General features: G+C 49.9%; 10 protein-coding genes across 10 annotated transcripts; 3 read left to right on the forward strand and 7 right to left on the reverse strand.

Annotated features, from left to right (window-relative positions):
• Positions 1–434: 434 nt before the first annotated feature.
• VFPPC_16248 (transcription factor atf21) lies at positions 435–1,208 on the reverse strand (the record flags this gene model as incomplete). The annotated part of the gene is made up of 1 exon (XM_018294001.1): positions 435–1,208. One exon carries the CDS (start codon positions 1,206–1,208, stop codon positions 435–437), a length of 774 nt encoding a protein of 257 aa, XP_018142053.1.
• Positions 1,209–3,855: 2,647 nt separating this feature from the next.
• Positions 3,856–4,182, reverse strand: VFPPC_16249 (hypothetical protein; the record flags this gene model as incomplete). Its single annotated transcript, XM_018294002.1, has 1 exon — positions 3,856–4,182. One exon carries the CDS (start codon positions 4,180–4,182, stop codon positions 3,856–3,858), a length of 327 nt encoding a protein of 108 aa, XP_018142054.1.
• A 790-nt stretch (positions 4,183–4,972) lies between these two features.
• On the forward strand, positions 4,973–5,335 carry VFPPC_17950 (hypothetical protein; the record flags this gene model as incomplete). Its single annotated transcript, XM_022429618.1, has 1 exon — positions 4,973–5,335. The coding sequence occupies one exon, from the start codon at positions 4,973–4,975 to the stop codon at positions 5,333–5,335; it is 363 nt and encodes a 120-aa protein (XP_022285328.1).
• A 137-nt stretch (positions 5,336–5,472) lies between these two features.
• On the forward strand, positions 5,473–7,096 carry VFPPC_05974 (formate dehydrogenase; the record flags this gene model as incomplete). Its single annotated transcript, XM_018285085.1, has 4 exons — positions 5,473–5,550; positions 5,942–6,096; positions 6,155–6,699; positions 6,756–7,096. 4 exons carry the CDS (start codon positions 5,473–5,475, stop codon positions 7,094–7,096), a joined length of 1,119 nt encoding a protein of 372 aa, XP_018142055.1.
• Positions 7,097–7,453: 357 nt separating this feature from the next.
• VFPPC_05975 (ankyrin repeat-containing domain-containing protein) lies at positions 7,454–11,863 on the reverse strand (the record flags this gene model as incomplete). Its single annotated transcript, XM_018285086.1, has 1 exon — positions 7,454–11,863. One exon carries the CDS (start codon positions 11,861–11,863, stop codon positions 7,454–7,456), a length of 4,410 nt encoding a protein of 1,469 aa, XP_018142056.1.
• A 1,060-nt stretch (positions 11,864–12,923) lies between these two features.
• VFPPC_05976 (amino acid transporter) lies at positions 12,924–14,814 on the reverse strand (the record flags this gene model as incomplete). The annotated part of the gene is made up of 2 exons (XM_018285087.1): positions 12,924–13,742; positions 13,810–14,814. 2 exons carry the CDS (start codon positions 14,812–14,814, stop codon positions 12,924–12,926), a joined length of 1,824 nt encoding a protein of 607 aa, XP_018142057.1.
• Positions 14,815–15,558: 744 nt separating this feature from the next.
• On the forward strand, positions 15,559–16,024 carry VFPPC_05977 (hypothetical protein; the record flags this gene model as incomplete). Its single annotated transcript, XM_018285088.1, has 2 exons — positions 15,559–15,828; positions 15,890–16,024. The coding sequence occupies 2 exons, from the start codon at positions 15,559–15,561 to the stop codon at positions 16,022–16,024; spliced, it is 405 nt and encodes a 134-aa protein (XP_018142058.1).
• Positions 16,025–16,466: 442 nt separating this feature from the next.
• Positions 16,467–18,029, reverse strand: VFPPC_05978 (hypothetical protein; the record flags this gene model as incomplete). The annotated part of the gene is made up of 3 exons (XM_018285089.1): positions 16,467–16,753; positions 17,325–17,519; positions 17,585–18,029. The coding sequence occupies 3 exons, from the start codon at positions 18,027–18,029 to the stop codon at positions 16,467–16,469; spliced, it is 927 nt and encodes a 308-aa protein (XP_018142059.1).
• A 1,157-nt stretch (positions 18,030–19,186) lies between these two features.
• On the reverse strand, positions 19,187–20,351 carry VFPPC_17949 (hypothetical protein; the record flags this gene model as incomplete). The annotated part of the gene is made up of 2 exons (XM_022429617.1): positions 19,187–20,045; positions 20,098–20,351. The coding sequence occupies 2 exons, from the start codon at positions 20,349–20,351 to the stop codon at positions 19,187–19,189; spliced, it is 1,113 nt and encodes a 370-aa protein (XP_022285329.1).
• Positions 20,352–20,755: 404 nt separating this feature from the next.
• Positions 20,756–20,962, reverse strand: VFPPC_16250 (hypothetical protein; the record flags this gene model as incomplete). The annotated part of the gene is made up of 1 exon (XM_018294003.1): positions 20,756–20,962. The coding sequence occupies one exon, from the start codon at positions 20,960–20,962 to the stop codon at positions 20,756–20,758; it is 207 nt and encodes a 68-aa protein (XP_018142060.1).
• Positions 20,963–21,196: the final 234 nt, after the last annotated feature.

Genomic DNA, 21,196 nt, shown 5'->3' on the forward strand with positions numbered 1-21,196 from the left:
AATTGTACCATGATAATATGAGATGCAACGGTAGCAGAAACCCCCAAAAACAGGCCACTCGCTTGCCAACTCTGAAAATCCTGGTCTCAAAACGCAGCCCTGGAAACCATTCTCTCCATCGGCCTCGATTTCTGCTGATCCATGCTTTCGCCGTGAGGCTAACTCTCTTTTTGTTTTTGCTTTTGATTTTGTTTTCTCATTCTTCTTTGTGACCTCTTTTTGTGATAGCCATAATTTTTCATTTTATATCGTCAATAAGATACATCAAATACTACACTTTTTTTTCAAAAACGTCAAGGGAAAGCCGCCCAGCTGGATACTTGTATATTTCGCTGCAACGAAGGAAAGCACAACAACCCATTAAGGAAAATTAAAAGAAAGGTTATTTGTGATGCAAAGGGAAAAAGAAAAGAAAAGAAAAGACAAAACGCCTCCTAACCCTTGGCGACGCCCTGTAGACTCTTGACGAAATGATGTGCTTCCTTGCTAATGTAGGCCTGTATAAGTTCGCAATTGCAGTTTGTATGCTGGAGTAACTGCATTTTGAGGGACAAAATCTCGCTCGTTAGCGCGTCCAGCATACCTCGTAGCTGCCGGTTCGCATCTTCTATCGTGTATTCCTCTGACTCAAGCTGCGCAATCTCGTTGCGCTTACGCTCTCGAAACTTGTTGGATGCAATACGGCTCCGCTCTAGATAGACATCTTCTCTATCGTTATCATTGTCATCCTTGTTGGACAGGACATCCACATTGACGGGGGAGAAAGATGTTGAACGCGAGCGGCACGGCCGCTTTGGTTTTGAGTCGACGCTATTAGTTGATTTTGTAATGCTCTGTGGCTGTCTCCGTTTTCGTTTTTGCTGGTTTGTATTGTGATTCGAGTTTGAAATGCGAGCTTCCTGTGCTTGAGCCCGAGGAGCCTCGCTTGGTATAGAGTTGATGGCTTCGGGTGGATGGCCGGCGGCACTGGGCACAGCCATGGGCGAGATGGGACTGTGGGCGTAGTATAAGTGCTCACAGCCATCAATCCAGTTCATGTTCCCGTCAAAGGACGATCCTGGAGAGTGATCTTCAAAAGGGTTTTGAAATTCCGGGTTGCATGACTCGAGATAACCCTCCCAGGGCTCTGGCTGTTCCCAGAAGGGGAATTCGACTGCGGCACCCATGACAAAGTGGTGAGGTTGATGCTCAGTGCAAATAGTCTCCATGGCTAAAATGAAACACCTTCGGCAATGCTTGATAATGATACTAGATGAAGCTTCCAAAGAAGCAAAAGAGGAAAAAGGAAAGAAAAAAAGAAAAGATTATAGTCCCCTCGTTACCAAAGTTGGTTGGCACGATCCGTGTATCCTCACGCTCGTGGATGTGTGTATATAAGTATATATATATAATGGCTCAAATATATAGCAAATGATGAAGAAGAGTCTCAACAACAACAAAGTCCGCCCTCCCGGGGAACACGGACCTCCATCTCCATAAATAACCGTTGTAGTTCTCTCTATTCCCGCAGGACCCCCAGAACATTGGCACGACGTGTCTCCAAATCCACGCCGGCACCCGTCTCTGGATTGGATCGGATTGGATTGCACAATTTTTTCCTTCATCCATAGACCTAACTCTCGACTAAAACCCCCCTCCTCTTAAAGCCCCGCTTTATGCGATGGCAGCCAACAACAAGTTGTCCCTTGTAAGTCAAAGGAGAGAGAAAACCCTTTAGTTTGGATAATGGTGTGCAAGCAGCCAGCCACATCTCAACCATTTAGGGAACAACGGCTTTGATCCCCCCTGCCATCGTGGCTTCGTTGGCAGAAGACGTGCAAAGACAAGGATTTGAGCTCTTTGTCTCTAGTACGGGGTAGCAAAAATTGCAATTGGCCAGAATCGGGGTGTGGAATAGATAGGCATTGTGTATCCTGATGGTGATGCCGGTGGCCATGGCCATGACCATGGGGATGGGCGATATCCGCACCGTCCGTCCGTCCGTCCGTCCTTCACCCGTCTCCGTCTGGCTCCCGTTGACGGTTTGCTTCCCAGGGCGGTGGTACCAGACCCTTGCAAGAATACTGGTTTCATAAATGTATATTGGTGCCATACATATTTGTGCGTAATCCATTGCACGCACAAACCCAGTGCCGTTCATGCAAACCCTGTCCCAGCCGTCGTTCAGCTCATAAAAACCAACGTTAGATAAATCAAAACCATTGACTGCGCCACGGCAGTTCATGAGGCGTGGCCCGTCACATACCAGTAACAATGCTGTTATTACGCCCGTAAATCGTCTCACCAAAGCTGCATATCCTGTTCGATGCAAGCCAAAACTTGGGTCTGCGGGAGATTCTGGATCAGGCCTAGCAACCAATGAGAAGTTTTGTCAAACACAGATATGCCATCAAGTGATGGAGGGGCTAGACTGACAACTTTATGACATGGAGGGGGGCGGACTAATGCAGTTCCAAAGTTAAGCGGCGTGGTGGCGGCGAGAAGGCACCCACGCCAACAGAGACAAAGGAGGGGGAAACAAGGTAATTGGGGAAACAAGCACAAAAGCAGCTGATATTGAGCCATGGTCGATAAACGAGCTGACTTTTTAGCTGGTCTCCTGGTGGAATAACATAAGGGAAATGTCTCGCAACAATCCTCTGCAAAAAAGAAAAGAATATGTTGAGGCACATTTTTTTATGCAAGTCGGTCACTTCCGTTTTTGATAGTGGCAAATGAACACCACTTGAAGCCCAATGCCACTCCTCCCCCGGCCAATTGGTTGGAAAAGGACATGGTAGGATCTTTCATGCAACTTTCTCTCGATTACCGGAATATTTCTCAGCTCTGATCGGAGATCCTGGCTATAGCATTATAGCCTGTCACCATCTGACCCAAGGCTTTGGTACAGTCTGGGCATAAACATCCGAAACGCAGGACGCTGAGTGCAAGTCCTGGTTCGCGATGCCCTCGAGTCCAAGTGCCACGTGGGGTGGATGCCAGCCAGGGTACCAGGTTTGAAGGACAGATGATGCTCTGCTCAATGGAAAAAATCATAAATCACAAAAAGAAATCACCGGGACAGGAGGCATCGATCGGATCGACAGCAAGTAGGGTTGGGTGGTGCAAGGATGGGAAAGCCCGTTGAGGCACACAACCGTCTGCACGTCAAAAGCCGAGGGTGTCTCGCAGGGTGATGACAGGTGACGGGTGATGCGTGACGGATGATGGGCAACGGATGCCCGTAGCGTCTTCTGGGCAAGGTGAGGATACCCTTTAATGATGTAGTTTTTGCTGCGCGGAAGAAAGATCGATGCTGATATTGATGCTGATGCCGTGCCCAGTAATGCACTTCTGACTGCTGAACAGCGGTTATAGGCTCCAGCATAGGGTTTCCATCTGGGCCACTTCCTCCGGTCGACATTATTCCGACAAAGGACAAAACTCGGATGTCGTTTTGGCCACGGAACAGGAACAACCTTCAAAATTCGCGTTATGAATCCACCGACATGCATATGTATTCCGCAGTGGCAACGGTGCTATCAAGCCTCGGAAGCGGGCGGATGTGGAGCCGTCTGCACGACAAGGCTTCAGCTTTGGCTTCATGGCATCATGATATGGCCCAAGGACCAAGCCACGCACGAGGCTGAGGCCCGGGGAAGCTTTTCACACGGCACGAGAGAACGTGGCCAACCAAGGGGACCACACTCGCGGTATCGGGTCTTCAGGAGTCAACAACACCCTGGCTCAAGGCTGTGACAACTCTGCATGCAGGGTACTCTGTGCCGTGCGCCTTGACGTGTCTCCAGGGCAGCGAATCAGACTGCCTCTCTGTTTAGCCAAATTGGCAAATAGTCCAGGGACGACAGCAATCCATCAAGGGTCACAGCCAGATAGCGCTTGCGCTGCGTTGCGTTGTCTTGCGTTGCGTTGTCTTGACTGGCGTGGGGTTGACGCCAACAAATACCCAACAGTGCCAGCACCAAATGCAAAGGGACAACAGACTGCGTCGACGTAGAGCTGGGGGCGCGCTAACCGGGTTGCCCGCGCCATTGCTGTGGCCCCGAGGCATGGTCCAACTGGACGGGAAATTGAAAGCTCAAAGCATCTTGGTCTCGTTCGAACTGCTGTACAAGTAAGTTGAGTAGAAGGTTGAGAAAGGCTCCAGATTAACCTGGCAAACCTGGCTAGGTTTCCAAACATTCAAGACGACACTCAGAACGCCACATTCCCATTTCTGGTCTTTGTTGACCCCGCTTCATGGTCCTTCCTTCCTGGATTTACATGGGAACCAATGCTCCCTGTGACAGTCCCACTTCCCTCCCCATTCGCGGACGCTCAGTGGCCAGTCAGTTCCAGTCTGGTCCAGCACTCGAGCTCTTCTCCTCATCTTCACCTTGAGCCCGACCCCATCAATGTGTCAATGTGTGTGGCATTTGCGGACCATTCTCGAATCAGCATGATTCCCACATACACTCACAACCCCGAATGCCGAATTAGCTCCCACCAAGGTCAAGGTCCTTCATTATGGGCATCCGGAGTTTCGATGGGACGACGGGCAGCAACAGACAAGCTGGCCGCTGGGCTGCTCGAGCTTTGCTGCCACTTCTCACGCGTGTCCGCCCAAGGTTGATGCCCTCCCCCCACTTGAGCTTCCTGCTACCAATGGAGACATCATTCTTGATCGACGGCCCTCTCAAGATGCCGAACTGTCAGCGAGACATGTCCAGATGTTTGTGGAGTAAACACATCACCGGACAGATGGGGTATCAGTTGTGAGGAGAAATGGCACTGTTTGTCTCGTCCGTCGTACGTACGACCAAGCAAAAGGTAATGCCGAGACGCAAGCCCGAAGAGGGGTTAGATATTGGATTGGATGGAACCATGGGTGAGGATGGTGATGGGGGCGACGATCTGTATGAGGCATCATCCAGCTTCCTAACATAAATACAGACCCAGCCGCTCGCCATCTCGGCATCTTGGGGGGACATTGATGACACACAAATTCTACTGCTCCGACCAGTCCAGCTACGAATTCAAGCCTAGGACCGCATCTAGTCCGAGCTTAAAACACGAACGAGGAGCTTCCCGTTTAATATATACTTACGTACAGAGTACTGCTCGAGCTCTCCGCAGCCTGCCACACATCATCTATAACAACGTAGCTTTTCGCTTCTCTCACCACCACCCACCTCCTCCTTTCTCCTCTCAAATCCAATTGCTCTCTAGGATCTTCGGACGGAACTTGAGAGACAATCGGCACCGAACGGCTCAAACCACCACCACAAAGGCATCTTTTACGCGACACACATCAAAATGGTATCTTTTCGCCCCTTGTCCCGTTCTCTCCCCTTAGCTTCCCGAGCTGCCCTCTTTTCAACTTGTTCAGCAGCCTCAGCTCGTCCTTGTTCGCTTCGAGCTGCCGGTTTCGCCAACAAGCCATCTACTTCTTCACCTCTTTCCTCTCAGAAGCCACGCTTCCTGCCGTCATCGATGCGTGCGCTGACAACCGCCCGTGAAAAGGTCAAAGTTCTTCTCGTTCTCTACGACGGCGGCCAGCACGCTAAGGATGTAAGTTTGGACTCTTTGTGATTCATGTCTTGTGTTATTTCGTGCGACCCAAAATGAGACACTGCAATTGAGACAGGTTGACGGGGTCAATTGGTCTGTTCAAACTGTTCAACCTGCTCAACCACCCTGGTCTCGTCAACCTGTTTTGTCCCGTGTTTCCACAGCTTCTTCCGTCTTTAGCCCCGGTCAGCCCCAAATGCGGGGGCAGACGCTCCGTACGTAATGCGGCCTAGTCTTGTGGCCTAGTATTGCGGGGAAGCCGGACCTGGGGATGCTGCATCATTACCCGTTTTTTTTTTCTTTTTTTTTTGTTTGACCTGGTCTTTTGCCCCCCAAAGTGTCTCGGCTAGTGGAATGCTAACAACTGCCTCGTTGTTCTCTGAAAATCTAGGTTCCCGGACTGCTTGGTACGACTGAGAATGAGCTGGGTATTAGAAAATGGCTCGAGGACCAGGGTCACACCCTCGTCACCACGTCAGACAAGGAGGGTGCAAACTCCAAGTTTGACCAGGAGCTCGTCGATGCTGAGGTCATCATTACCACTCCGTAAGTTGCCTCGATTATCTACTCATGCAAGTCCATCAGCACTCTAACTGTGGTACAGCTTCCACCCTGGTTACTTGACCGCTGAGCGACTCGCCAAGGCCAAGAACCTGAAGCTCTGCATCACTGCTGGCATTGGCTCTGACCACGTCGACCTCAATGCTGCTAACAAGACCAATGGCGGTCTCACTGTCGCCGAGGTCACTGGCAGCAATGTCGTCTCCGTTGCTGAACACGTCGTCATGACTATCCTTGTCTTGATCCGAAACTTTGTCCCTGCTCACGAACAGGTTGAACGAGGTGACTGGGATGTCGCCGCTGTCGCCAAGCAAGAATATGATCTTGAGGACAAGGTTGTCGGTACCGTCGCTGTTGGTCGTATTGGTGAGCGTGTCTTGCGTCGCCTCAAAGCTTTCGACTGCAAGAAGCTTCTGTACTTTGACTACCAGCCTCTTAGCAAGGAGAAGGAACAAGAGATTGGCTGTGAGCGTGTCGAGGATCTCGAGGAGATGCTAGAGCAGTGCGACATTGTCACAATCAACTGCCCCTTGCATGAGAATACAAAGGGAATGTTCAACGCAAAGCTCATCTCCAAGATGAAGAAGGGTAAGATATACCGACCCACAGGCTCCAAGAGCGATACAATACTAATTACATCCCAGGCTCGTATCTCATCAACACTGCCCGCGGTGCCATCGTTGTTAAGGAGGATGTTGCCGCGGCCCTTAAGTCTGGTCACCTCGCCGGATACGGTGGTGACGTCTGGTTTCCTCAGCCAGCTGAGCGAGACCATCCATTGCGAACCGCCAAGAACCCATTTGGAGGTGGCAACGCCATGGTTCCTCACATGTCGGGAACATCTCTTGATGCCCAGAAGCGTTATGCCGATGGCACTAAGGCTATTCTCGATAGCTACCTGAGTGGCAGACACGATTACCGTCCAGAGGACTTGATCGTTCACAAGGGTGACTATGCCACCAAGGCTTACGGTGAACGAAAGTAAAGGAGCTGGGTATGAGGCAGTGAGCAATTTTACTCATAATCATGACTAATGATGAACCAAGAGGAGTGCGTGTACGTAATACATAAGACAATTGAATTGTATTGTCTCCCAATGTAACCACCCAATTGTCCCTGCACCGGCGAGTGACATATCAAATGATCTCATCTGGGCGTGCCAAGTATAGCCAGTGCAATGAGTGTGAAGGGTGCTAAGCCTACTAGAGTGTTACATACCTAGGTAGTAGGCAGGTATATTTAAACTATATTCTAACGTATTTATGTATATAATAGTATATAATAGTATTGCAGTGTAGAACAACGTGCCGAAATTTGGAACATCAAAATCACGACGTCGCACCTATGATTGCGTGCTCTGTGCATGCGAGTTCAAGAACCTCTCAATATCGTGAAACCCATTCTTCTTGGCCACCATACTTGGAGTATTTCCCTCAAAATCCTCAATGTATGTGGCTCCGAGTTCAAGGAGAGTCTGTACTGATTTCATGCAACCATTTGCTGCTGCTTCAGTCAGCGCCGTGTGGCCTTCTCTACTCTGCCAGTTTATATCTGCCCCATTTTCCACCAATTTTTGGACCATAAGAGAGTAGTTTCGACCTGCGGCGCGATCTAGAGGCGTGTTTCCGTATTTGGTTTCATGGTTTGGATCGGCGCCGCAGCGAACAAGAGGTTCAATTAGGTCGTATTGCCGGTTTTCCGCGGCACGATACAGAGCAGTAGCTTCGCTCTGGTCTTCGGCGTCAACGGTGGCACCGATATCGAGCAGTTTCATGACGAAAGGATATGTGGTAGCATTGTGCTGGTTCTGCGCCGCCAGAAGAAGCGGCGTGCGGCCAAAGCTATCTTGTGCCTCGATTTTGGCACCTCGTCCAACGAGAACATTGAGAAGTCCGTCATGGCCATAGTCGGCGGCGTAGTGCAATGGCGTCCGCCCAGAATCGTCTTCTATGTTTACATCTACTTCCAGGTTCAGAAGAAGCTGCACAATCTCCCTATTGCCGGCCATTGCAGCACGATGCAACGCATTACGCTTGCCTCCGTCGACAAAATTGACATCAGCCTTGGCTTCGAGCAAAATGCGCACGACGTCCTCATGGGCGCCATCACATGCGAAATGAAGAGGCGATAGATGATATATTGTCTCAAGCTGGTTAAGTTCAGCGCCTCTGTCAACCAACAGTTGCACAATCTCAGCATGCCCATATCTCGCAGCCCAGGACACAGGACTGCAATCTTGCTGCTCACTCAGCGTATCTACAGCAAAGCCTCGATCTAGGATAGCTTGTACAATCCCCGGATGGTTTGCATAAATGGCATGCCAAAAAGGAATTATTCCCTTTTTATCCGGGCGGGACAAATCCACACTTCCCTTCTCTAGAAGCATATTGACGATTTTGTCTTGGCCGCTCAGTGCCGCCCAGTGCATTGGTGTACGAGACATGTTATCGGATTGATCTAAGAATGCACCGTGGCTCACTAGATCCTGAAGCAAGTGAATGTAGCCCAGTTCGGCGCAATATGATGCACCGGTTCTTCCAGATTTGTCGTCACTGTCCGGGTGGACGTTCATCTCGAAAAGAGCGTCCACAATTTCGGTCCATTGGTTTCGGATAGCAAGTGGCAGGGCGGGTTTGAGGCTGTGAGATCCAAAGTCACTAGTTTTCAGAAAACATAAGTGATAAAGGGCATCGGCTCTATTTACATCATCAATGGCTTGGACAAAGGGGTGTGTCCTATGTACTTTATGCGTGGTGACAGGTTCTGCTTCCAAGCGTTCGAATACTTCGCTATAACAAGCGAGCATTGTGGCAATGCTTCCCCTGCATTTGTCGATGTCGTCTGTAACAGAAGATGTCGTTGAAAGGCGCCGGAACCACTCCTTCATTTCTTCCAGACCCCTTTTTGCATAAGAAATTCCCAGTTTGTCGTCCTTAATTGTGGCTGAGCAACGATAAAATTCGGTCGCTGCCTGCAATATCTTCTCAAATAACTGCCATTGCAGGACATTGTCTGTCTTATGGCCATTCAATCGTTCAGGAGATATATGCTGGCAACCCCATTTCAGTAGTACTGCAGCCCGGTGCCACTCTCCCTTTTGCCTGAAGGAAATCGCAGACCGAATGAGACTTGCCATCATGCTCTCATCATCTGGGAGGAGATGCCTTCTCAGCTGTGAGATGATGGTCGTGACCGCATCCGCTCGGGACCCAATCTCGGCGTCGACAAATGCCTTTTCGAAACTTGTGACCAGCGGATTCCCTAACTGGATAAAGCCCTCTCTCTCCGAAACTACCGACTCCGGAATATTTATCGCGGCTAGGTCTATAAGATTCTTGACAAGAGTTATGAAAAGCTGCTGGGTGCAAAGATCAATTATGCTGCGCTGAGACCGCATGTATTGGACCTCAATGTCTACATGTCTGTCGTTCTTTACAAGGTCGGACCTCCAAATGTGATCCGTGCCTTTGATTCCCAATGTCTCGCAGACAATATTCCATCCAAACAGTCGTAGATGGAAAATTGGGGATTTGCTCCACGACAGTAAAGCGCCAGTGGGATCTGTCGATTCTGGTAGCTTTTCCCATCCTCCCGCGCCAGTCAATGGACGACTCAAAGTGTTGAAGTTGTCACACCGCATGTCTCTACTTAAACGGAGTGTCTCCCTTGACAAGTGGTGTGTATCGGGACCGAACCAGAAGTTCAACTCGACTCCAATATCGACATCTCTTTGCCAGTATTCGTTGTCAAAACCAGCAGCCAGAATTTGATGTGAGACATTCATGCTGCCTTTTGATTTGGCAGCGTTTCTTGCAATTCCATCTTGTCCTGCAATATCTTGAGTCGATACCAGTGACCATACCCAAAGGCCAAGAACAGCTTCTAGTTGAGCTGGGTTGACTTTCCAAAGCGGTTGGGAGAGATCGGGTGCCTTCATTTGTACACCAACAACTTGTGGTGAGATACTCGCCAACGAGTCGTTTAACCCCGTGTGGCCAACGGCTCCCACGGGAATGACAAGATCACCTCTTTGTTTCCGGCTCTCTCCGGTCAAAAGAGCCGTTGCTACCTCGCCGAAAGCTTCGGCAAGTTTAAGTGCAGACTTGCGAACAGCAACCGTTTCACTTTTCCATGGCTTATCGTAACATGATACTTCTGATAGGTGTCTTTGCCAACGGTTTCCCGTCAACTCCGCTAGCTGAACGCGAAGGCTGAACAAGTTGACATACAGATCCTTACACCCCGGAGACGTGATAAATTCCTGCAATGCTTGCTTATCAGACGAGGTGGTTCGACTTGACATGTAGCGATCGCTCGTCGCGAACGAGCTCTCATTTGACACAGACATTCGTTCGTCTTCATGTGGCATCTTACCACTCACAACGTGCCAATTGGCTCCTTTCTGCGGTTGCCCGACGGATTGCATCGGGGAGTCATCAAAAGCCAGTTCGTAGGCCAACCAATCAAGCTCGTGTCCCGCCACGAGGTCTGGAAATTTGGCAAGCCTGTTGTCCTGGTTTTGAAGCCGCTGGACCCGGAGAGCTCCCCTCAACATGCTCATAAATAGTGTGACACCCAACTGTGCAAGTGACAGCCATGCCTTCATCCCTCGTAAACCGATGAACTGAAGGACATATCCGACGATGGAGGCTAGCACCGCCAAATAAGTCAGACCTTCAAATGACCTTTCTGAGCCCTTTCGTTTCCGAGAGGAGACCCAGTATTCGATCGGCTGTTTCTTGCTCTCGAAGTAAGAGCTAGGATCGAAGCTCTGCTCGCCAACAAGTTGTGGCCCGGGTTGGAGCCATATTAGGCGAGATTTTCGGCCGGAGCCCTGCTTGTTGCGCTTGAACTTCACCTCCTGTGTTGCTTGACCGATGAGAGCGGCACATCCCCACATCCCCAAACACAAAAGAATACTCCCTGCTATGAACATTCTTGGTGCGTAGTCCTTGGAGGTTTCGCTGTCGGTCTTGTTCTTACTCCAACCCAGTTTCCAAGCCCCGAATCCGGCCAGAATGATGATCCCAGACTGTAATACAAGGCCCGTCAAGGCGACCAGGCTAGTAACCCAGAGCGGTGCCTTCTTGATACCGATATTGAGTGACAGATTCGGCGTCTCTGCCAGTTCATAGTGCCCCGAGTTATCATCAGGGCTGAAGATTGATCCCCGGCTCCTCTTCCAGTCCAAGGTCTCGTCGGCATTAATAATGTGATTCTGGAAAATCTCCAATCTCTTCCTTGAAGCTGCGTCAGATTTCTCCGATATGCAGACCAGCTCCAGAAGATCAGGAGATCTACCTAAAACACGGGCAATGCCTCCCTTATGAAATAGCTCACAGACATCCCGACTTGTTGATGCACACAGCTCTGCTTCAACTGCCGCTTCCCCTTCCTGCGAACGCCCGATAAAGGCACGGAGAGAGGGATGACCACAGACTCGAATTACTGAGACCACCGCCGTGATTATTCCCAATGGACCCATAGCAAAGGTGAAGTAGTCGAGGAACGTGGTGCTCTCGCTTAGGTACTGCTTTGTGACAGCTTCACCAAAGAGGGCCAATAGGGGTCCCAAATCCTGTGCCAGGTTATTCGTAAAGTCGGTTAGGTCATCTTCTGCTGCTGCTGCTTTGCCAGCAAAAATGCAAACGAGAAGTATCAGGGAATTCAGGATCGTCCCTTTTTCTGCAGACTCATCAGTAAGTGAGGATGCTGTCGTGATGTTCAGGGAGAGCATACCTGCGCGATTCATGATATGTTGCTGTATGTTCAAATATATACAATATAGCATAATATACTAGAGTATGTTTGAGTATGTTTAAGTATGTTTGAGTATGTTTGAGTATGTTTAAGTATGTTCGAGTATGCTTGAGTATATCCTAGTATACTGGGTATATTTGCATATATCCAGTATGTTTGACTATCTCTGAGTATATTCAGTATAGCAGAATATGCTGCAGTATACCCAGCATACGCAAGCTTCTTGATGCCGATATTAAGCGACAGATTCGGTGTCTCTGCCAGTTCGTAGTTCACCGATCTATCATGAGAGCTGAAGATTGATCCCCGGCTCCCTGGTCCAAGGTCTTTCCGTATAGCTGAAGGTATCAAATACAAAAGAGTATCACATCAATTGACATGTACCGACGAGAGATTACAACCATGCCAACAGGCGTAATGGTCAGACAGGACGAAGCTGGCGAGAGTTCTCAAGCCGGTGGGTGGTGAGGAGCAGGTCGCGGTGCCTTGACGCAACTGGCAAGAACCATCAACACGAAAGGGGAAAGAAGGAAGGACCAGACAGACAGCATGAGGGACATGGAGCTCTCCCAAGCGGCAACGGCATGTTTAAACCTCCCAGTGCCAAAATCGACGAGGTTTTCCGCCCAACATCGCAGCCTTGAAGGCCCCAGGCACAGGCACATTTTAGCCGCCCACGTCAATGCACCTTTCAACAAACACCAACATCTCAGCCAATCATCCAACCAACAAGATCATCCAACATGCATATGCAATTGGCAATGCCCCACTCAAGGCGGGCGTTTACATGATGCTTCATTTATTTTTATCAAATTTTGCTGAATTATGTGCATCATTACACAATGTGCCCGCTGCGGAGTGAGACACAATCACGCCATGAACGGATATCCAGTATCATAGGAAATATATACATCTTAGTCTTCCCAAACACGGACGCCCCAATCCTGAAAAGAAAAACAGGTACATGCCACGCTGCCAACACGAACACAGATGCACCTGGAGATATATGTGGAGAGAAAAAAGAGATGCGCCGTCGTAATGCTTCCAATTCTTCAATGTTTCCAGAAACGCCACCACGGTCTATGCCCTTCGTCGCCACCTGCTTTCCTCGGCTTATCTCTACCGCGGATACGCCAAAAGTATACGGGGATGCCTGCTATGACGAAGCCTACTACGGCGATGGTTTGAATCGGGCGTGCAAAGACCGCCCTGCTCAGGAGGAAGAGACTGACACAGCAGAATATTATGGGGGTTGTAATCCACGTCTTGTACGGCCGCTCGAGCTGTGGTTCTTTGACGCGGAGGATGATTAGGCCGAGGACAGTGCAAAAATAGAATGTGTATCCAGCGACGCCGTAAAACGTGACAAGCGTGGGGAATTCGCCGACGATGCAGTATCCGCATGTGATGACGGCGTTTAGAATTAAGGCGTAGATGGGGGTAAAGAACAGGCCCATTTCTTCGTCTCCAAAGAAGGCGTGGATCCTTTTGGAGAGCCAGTTCCGAGTGCGTTGCGTGGTGAGGCTGGGATCCTGATTGTGAACACCGATTTTCCCAAAAACTCCTGGGATATAGCCCTCCTTGCCAGCAACGTAAACCAGGCGACCTGCGGTAAAGGTTGAAGAGTTGAGAGCGCCGAGACAGCTCGCGCTAACCATTAACGCAATCACAATAGCGCCAACGGAGCCAAACACTTTGGAGCCAAACATGACGGCCACGGTATTCGAGCTATTGACTTGCTCAACGGGTAGAACGAGAAAGTATGCGATATTGGCGAGCACATAGCTCACAATGACGAGGGGCATGGCCGAGTGAATGACCCTTGGAAGATCTCTGCTAGGATTTCGAAACTCGCCAACAACGTAGTTTGTCTGCATTACGATGTGTCAGTAAGTTGAGCTCACTCACAAAATTCACGTGTACAAGGAGGCCACTCACATTATCCCAGCCGTCGTACGCCCACAAGCCGCCGTATAGCGCAACAGCCCAGTCTGACAAGTCCAAAGAGGTGTCGTTGAACCAATCATGTGGTTTCCAAGCAGCGTCCTTCTCGCCCTTGAAGGTATATCCCGTCACAGCTACCACTATGCCCACAACAGTAACAAATAGCAATGCCACAAACTTCAAAAACATGAGCACGTCGTTGATACGCGTGCCCATCCGTGTAGAAATGCAGTTGAAAAATGTAACCGTAAATATCCCCAGCAACGCCACAGACTTGTTCACCCATGGATTAACATGCTCTGCCTCGGCGCCAATGATGGCTCGAACAAAATACTCTCCCATGATGATAGCAATGATAGCAGCACTTCCGGGCTTCAACACCAAAACAGCCGTCCACGTAAACAAGAATCCAGCCAGCTCACCAAAGGTCTTGGCAAGATACACTTGCGCGCCGCCATTTAATGGTATTGCGCCTCCCAGTTCCGCATACGACGCGGCGCCCGTCCAGGCGAGAATTCCAGCAACAACCCATACCACAATCGCTGCTCCCGGTGAGCCAACTTTGGAGCTGATTTGACTCGGTGATGAGAATATTCCGGATCCAATAATCAGGCCAATGATAAGCGACAGTCCGTTCAGGTATGTCAACGTCTTGTGCTTTTCCAATGATCCACCGCCGAGAGCACCACCCGACCGTGTGCCAGAAGTCGGCGCACCGATGGGCGCATATCCGCCTGCTCCTGTAGTTGAGCTTAAAGGGAACAGGTTCGCGGCGAAATCGAATGTCGATGATACCGAATACGATCGTCCTAACCTTCCGGCCGGGTTGTCGGCGTCTAAGGGGTCTTCCTCTTCTACTAGTGACAACCTCCGCGATGACGATATACTTTGTCTGGAAGAGACTTCCGATGCAGCACCGCCGTCTATCATGCTCGAACTCGCCAGTGACGCAAGCTCTAGGGAGTCTCGCGACTGCGATTGCACCGCATAAGGGGCCATCGCGAGCTCCCTGAGTGATGTACAGATCTGCCCAAAGGGCGGGCTTTCGTTTAGGTCTGTTCGTCGCTAAGATAATGTAATATCGTACGGCGCAGGGTGATGACAGGCTAGCAACAGTAATTCATGTCGGTAAACGCAAGCAAAAGCCAGAGTTCGATCGGCTGACAATGCGGGAGGCGGTGATGGTGGACCGCCAACAAAACAAGTTCTTGGGCTCGTGACGCTGCAGGGATATACAGAAAGGGCAACTGTAAAGCAAGGTCACCTCGTAAAGTCGCTGTGAGGATGACTGGTCTGAAAATAATTAAATCTAAAAGGCAGTTTGTCGGATGGAAGTGTCTCTTGAAAATAGCAAACAAGCCAAGCAGCAGGAGGCGCTTCGATTTTTCTCAATAGGAGACAAACGGGCCCTAGACAGGCTAGTAGCGGCTTGAGGGATGGAGGAAGGTGAAGTTGGACAGACACTCAGTCTGTGGTCAAAGGTACCTAGGTATCTGGGCATATCCAAGTATACACTAACACAGTTGAATATGCCTAAGCACACAACGCGATATGCAATACCTTTGACCCGCACTGGAAATGTCGCCTTGCGTGTCATTGGCTGTTTGTGCAAGGATGGGTTTCTGGGATCGATGAGCTGTCTGGCCCTGGCTCGATGACTAAGCAGGCAATGCCGCTTCAACTTGGACGTCAACTGTCGGTTGAGTTTCAGAGTCATACATTGTGACATTGCAGGACATCAGCATGCCGTCTGGTGACTACACTGCTGTTGGCGGCGGCGCCCTCAAACTCAAAGGCGCCAAAGTCCAGAAAAAGAAGAAGAAGCGGGACAAGGCCGATTTAGAGAGGAACATATCAACTGGTCAGGGCTCTGTAACGAAAACAGACTCGCCTCCCACAACAGCCAAGCCAACAGATGATGCCGAGGAACAAAACAGCCATAGCGACAATGACACACCCGTGGCAATGAAGACCGAATCTGAGAGAAAGTACGACGAGATAAGAAAGAAAAGGGTACGCGCCCATCCCCGACCGCCTCTCACCATGAAAATGTGACTGCTAATCTCCTTTATAGTTGCAGAAAATGGCTGAATCCTCAAGCTCTCGACCAGAACTCCTCAAAACGCACAAGGAACGGGTTGAAGAACTCAACACCTACTTATCAAAATTGAGTGAGCATCATGATATGCCCAAGATTGGGCCTGGTTAAGACGGCATGCCATTGAATGGGAACTGGACGATTGGGTACGGAGTTGTGGCGTTCTGATTATATACCCTTCAATAAAATCATAGTCATTTGGTAATCACCGTACCGCAAGGTTTCATGCAAAAGCTTTGAAGCCACCAAAGTTGTAAATTTTTTGCAGCAATCTGCACGCTTGTGGCAAACAAATCACTATTCTATCTGCTCATGCCATTGCCAGCCCTTGTCAATCTCATCCATTTTTCTCTCCGCCTTTTCGCAAATGTGTAAAACATTGGCATCCGCGTGCCTGTAGTCTATTTTTGCCATTCGTGATGTGCAAGTGAACAATTAAGGAGAGTCGTCAAATCATAAGTGTGATCCAAAAAGAAAGCAAATCGCCAAGCCATGCGTAGTAATTAAAATCAAAATCAACGAAAATGAGAAATCAGAAACTAGAACCCCATGGTTAGATAAATACCATGCCGACTGCAAGTGCTCCAAGCGTCAATGCGAGCATTACATGGCCATGAGATTTAGAGGCCGCGTTCTGAAGCTGTGGCCCAGAGCTGCTGCTGGACTTGTCAGTTGGCACAATGGCGACCCACGACGTAGATGTAATGGTGAGAGTGCCGCCATCGGGCAATGTAGTGGTCAATGTCTGAGCTACAGGGCTGGTCGTTGCGATTCGGCCAGTCGTGATGGTCTTCTGAATCTTGGACGTAGTGCTTTCTGCCGTAGTAGCCGTCGTTTTTTCTAAGCCAGTGTCAGCAGTTGTTTTATAGACTCTTCGCAGCACAAGAAAACGAAATATCCCGGTATTCTAAAGTGGAAACGCAATGGTAAAGACTGGCAATCCAAAAGCAAACGCATAACGAGGGCTGTGGACGTAGGCACCCACCAGGAGGTAAGGAAGACGTGGAGGTCTCAGATGGAGCTGGAGGTACCAACAGTTAGACCCTGGATCAAGCATGCACATTGCTGGGTAAATAATCATGCACGTTACAGGCAAATCAGAAAATGTGGTCATGGAATGTTTAGCAAATCAAGCGCCAGAAAGTCAATGTGCTGGGTTTGGAGTGAAGCAATGGGTCATGAAGGTCATCGACGCAATGGGAGAGGAAGTGATGGCGCTGGTTGTATGACCCACTGGAAGAAACGCCCGAAGCCCTGGTACTGGATGATTCTAGCAGAGAAGAAGAGGGAGAAGAAGACTTGGGAGGTAAAGAGGAGGTATGATCTTTTGGCAACGTACTGGAAGAGGACACTGGAGGAACACTGGAGGAAGAAGATTGGGAGACAGTCTCGTGTCTCGTCGACGACGTACCAGAGGAAGTGGATTCCGGAGTGCGGGAGGTGGTCGAGGTGCTTGTGGGAGTCGAGCTTGGTGTTGTAGAGGTTGCAGGTGTTGTGTGAGTTGACGGTGATGGAGAGCTGGTCGACGTTTCCTGAATACTAGTAGGGGTTGATGTTGAAGTGTGACTAGTAGTTGACGGAGGAGGGGTGCTTGTCGTGGTCTCATCTGGGATTGTTCATATGTCAGACTCAAGCCTTGAGCTTCGTATATATGGAAAGGGCAATGCTTACCTTTGGGCGACGTCGTGGTCACAGGTGGGTTGGTAGTCGATTGTTCTGATCTGGCACCAGAGCCGCCTTGCTCTGATGTCTGCCCAGGTGTTGTAGCATTGGTTACTGAAGCATCAGCACGCTTTCCGAGAAACGAACGAGCGGTTTTTGTGTGAAAATGATCGTTTCCACGAGCCCATCCTAGGCATGATGAAGGAAGGGACGGGTCCTTAGCCAAAGCTAATCCAAATCCAATAACCACACTCAGCATCAGAATCATCACCAGTCGCTTCCGGGATGACATCTTTCCAGAATCCGGGGAGGTCTCCAGCTGGCAAGGTGCTAGTCCGGTCCGAGTCTGGTCAAGTCCAGGCGAGATGAATGGAATCTTCTCCTCTTCTTGTGTCCTCAGTAGTCCTGCCTCAAGTTGGGCATCGCCATGGTCTTTCAGGTTGACGGCAGGCATCGTGAGAGGTTGCGCTGGGAGTAATGGGAGTTATGTAGCTGCTGCCGCACCTGATGCAAAGGTCAAAAAAGCAACGTACTCCTTTCTCCGGAAGCAAAAAGAGGACAAAGAGGGTCAAGTAGAGCTAGAGCGGTTGGGCCGCTGGGGCAGACGGCGCTCAACGTACTCTGTACACAGATGTATCTTCACCCCTCTTGCCTTCCGGGACCAAGGAATATAAAGCGGAGAGTTGAAGGGGTGTGAAATCGTAAAGCTGCACCTTGGGGCCGGAGACAAAAAGGTGTGAGCTCAAGACTTATGCCTGTTGAAGAGAAACTTTGAAAGTGGTAAAGATGGCGGAGCTGGCTGGTCTTCTTTCGCCACAGTACACGGAAACGGGCCAGTCGGACGTTTGGACGCAAACAAGACAAGATATGTTGAAAGCAAGCAGTGTGACCAACCTCCTAAACAGTGAGGAAGAGATAACCAAGTTAGGGCAAAGGGTGCTCTATGGCGTCGAGTATCTTGTGTTGAGGTGATGTGACAATTATGCGATCTGAGCTTGCTCATCAAGCGGGGACACCTTTTCGTCAGCCAAGCCCGAGGCGCGATTTAGCAAGAACCGGTAGCGATAGAGTTCTGTCTGTTTTCCCGGGTGTCCATACAGGGAAGAAAATCTCAAGCTTGGGGTGGTGATAGATTCTAGTTCCAGCCTCCTACGGTTCAAGATCAGCGAGTGAGAATGAAGAAACGGGGATCTGACAGGTTGAAAGAACGGCCTACATGCACTTTATGCAGAAAGTATCCAGTGGAGCCGGATCAGCATAGAGTTGGGTTGTACGACGTGTGTTGCAACCTCTGGTGGAGAACAGACAATCAGAACCGATATCAGCCTCTGGGGGCAGTGTGGCCGTGATAATATTGAACGAGACGATCAAATGGCGACGCGGTATCGAAGCCAACTCCCGCCACGACAAAACGAGACGGGGGCGTATGCCAGTTGAGGTTGATGGTGTTGTTATTACGGGATAGGGCGAAAGACTAAAAATCCACAGAACCGAGCCACCTTAAATGGACTTCTGGCCTGAGAGAACCAAAACAAGAATACTATTGGCAGAAAGTGCTTTGCCAAAAAAAAAGGTCAGCCAGTAGTCGAGGTTGAAATATGAAAGGGAATCCTAGACGGTGAGGTGAAAATGGAACATCCGAGCTGAATGTCGTCTACGAATGCGGTTCTGCCATGGGTTTGGTCCGGCAGCGCCCAACTCTGACACACTCTGCACACACCCACCAGCCTGAAGCGAAATGGTGCAGATACTTCCAAGACAGATTCTCTTCATCGATGCAGGTCGACCAGACGGCGGTTCACCAGGAAAACAGCTCCCGGTCTGGTCTGGTCTGATCCATGCAATACGGGCATGGTGCGGCTCAGCATCGATGCTTCGCAAGGCAGGGAATAAACCTGAATTGCATTGGCACGGCTCGTTGACTAGTCTTCTTTGCCCCCACTTGCAACAGTCATTGAGCTCCAATGTTCCGGTCTTTTCGTGAATGAATGCCCTTGTTGAGAGTGTCTCTTCGGAATCCACAACTCCAACCGACAGGGGCAACGTCCAGCCAAGACGCCACCCAATGGTGTCGACGCCGTTCGGATGGGCCAAGTCAACTGGTGAGTGGGCCACGTCCTCAGAGGTTGGATGGGACACACAGAGCTCGCCCTGGTCCTTGGGCTCCTCCATCTTGATGCAGTGGGCTGATACTGTTGATGCTCCTTTTACGCATGGAAAATGCGAGGGCTGGAAACCTTGGCTGACCCTTATTGGACCTTCCTGATGACCGCCTCTTACACATCCGAAGAATGTGTCTAGAAAGCCTTGACGACCCAGACCGGCGGTGCTGGCATCCGATATTTGATTTGCAGGGCTACACGCCTGGCCGGACAAGTGGTGTTGGCTATGAACTGCTCTTGGGAGCAATTGCAATTGGAACAGACTCAATAAATTGCCCACTAGAGATCTGGTAGTCTCTTGCAAGTTCCTAGTGACATCATTGTCAAGCTTGTGGTGTGGATTGGTTCCCAAACTGGAGCCTGCACCGGTAAACCTTCGTTGTCCATGGGAAACCAGGCTTGGGGCAATCCGGTCGCTCTGTCGTAGCTGTTCTTTGTGAAGGGGGCGAAGGCTCGTATTTTCTCCCGCAATCGTGATACGAAGAGTCCAAAGGTGACGCGACCAAAGGAAAGTCAAACAGCCGCTGGTGGCCAATTGCACAGCCGCCTCCGTATTCCCCCAATTGTCTGATTGATTCAGCCAATGCTGGCCACATGCAATACTGGAGACACATTGTTCTGTCGTGTTTCACCCTTTACCACCTCCCACACTCAGCACGGGCCAAGCCGGGCATCATCACGGCCTGCGTTCTAAACGCTGCAGTCACTGTGTCTGCGAAACGCAACAATGCGGCAAGAAACGAGCATCCGAAATGCAGTCTGAAGAGTTTTAGCTGATTAGATCAGAAGCAAGTTACCTTCTCATGTATGTGGTGGTATACCTGGCCACGTCGACAAAGTGCAGCATGGTGATATTCCATGCATTGACTCAATTCCTGCGAGTAGTGTCTCCGGCGGAGTTCATTGAAAATGGTAGATGCCGACCTGCCATCCTACTCTAGCTGTGGAGTGCTACGGAGTACTCTGTCCATTATTTTGAATGTTCAGAGCTGCCAAGCCGCTACACCGATCAGTTCGCTCATCGAGCCCACCTTGTGAGACCTGTCAGCATCACGCCACAGCGTTTACTCATCATGAATGAAAGATGGCTGCTAGTGCCGAGGTCGTGGTCATTGTATGTCCACTTTCCGAGTGTAGAGACAAGATTCAAGTCTTTGTCTATCAAGGATCCAACACTTTGGCGAACGGAACGAATTGAAGCTTTCAAAGGCGACATCCCCACCATATTGGCCAAGAAACAAGTATCAGTGTCCTGTCCTCCGTATCTACCAATTTTAGTATCTCGTTTTTAATGATGCTCCCAGTCTTGTTCACCTGGCCGAAGCTTGCAAACGAAGCCATCCCTGTAACCCAAGAGAATAATAAATTGGGGTCTCTGGGATTGCCGATGGGCAATGCCTCCGCCCGTATTTTGAAGACACCTGGTCACAGAGCAGATGTCAGCACTTCATACTCAATG

Source organism: Pochonia chlamydosporia, chromosome 5 (genome assembly GCF_001653235.2).
Source record: "Pochonia chlamydosporia 170 chromosome 5, whole genome shotgun sequence".
In the NCBI taxonomy this organism is placed as follows: domain Eukaryota; kingdom Fungi; phylum Ascomycota; class Sordariomycetes; order Hypocreales; family Clavicipitaceae; genus Pochonia; species Pochonia chlamydosporia.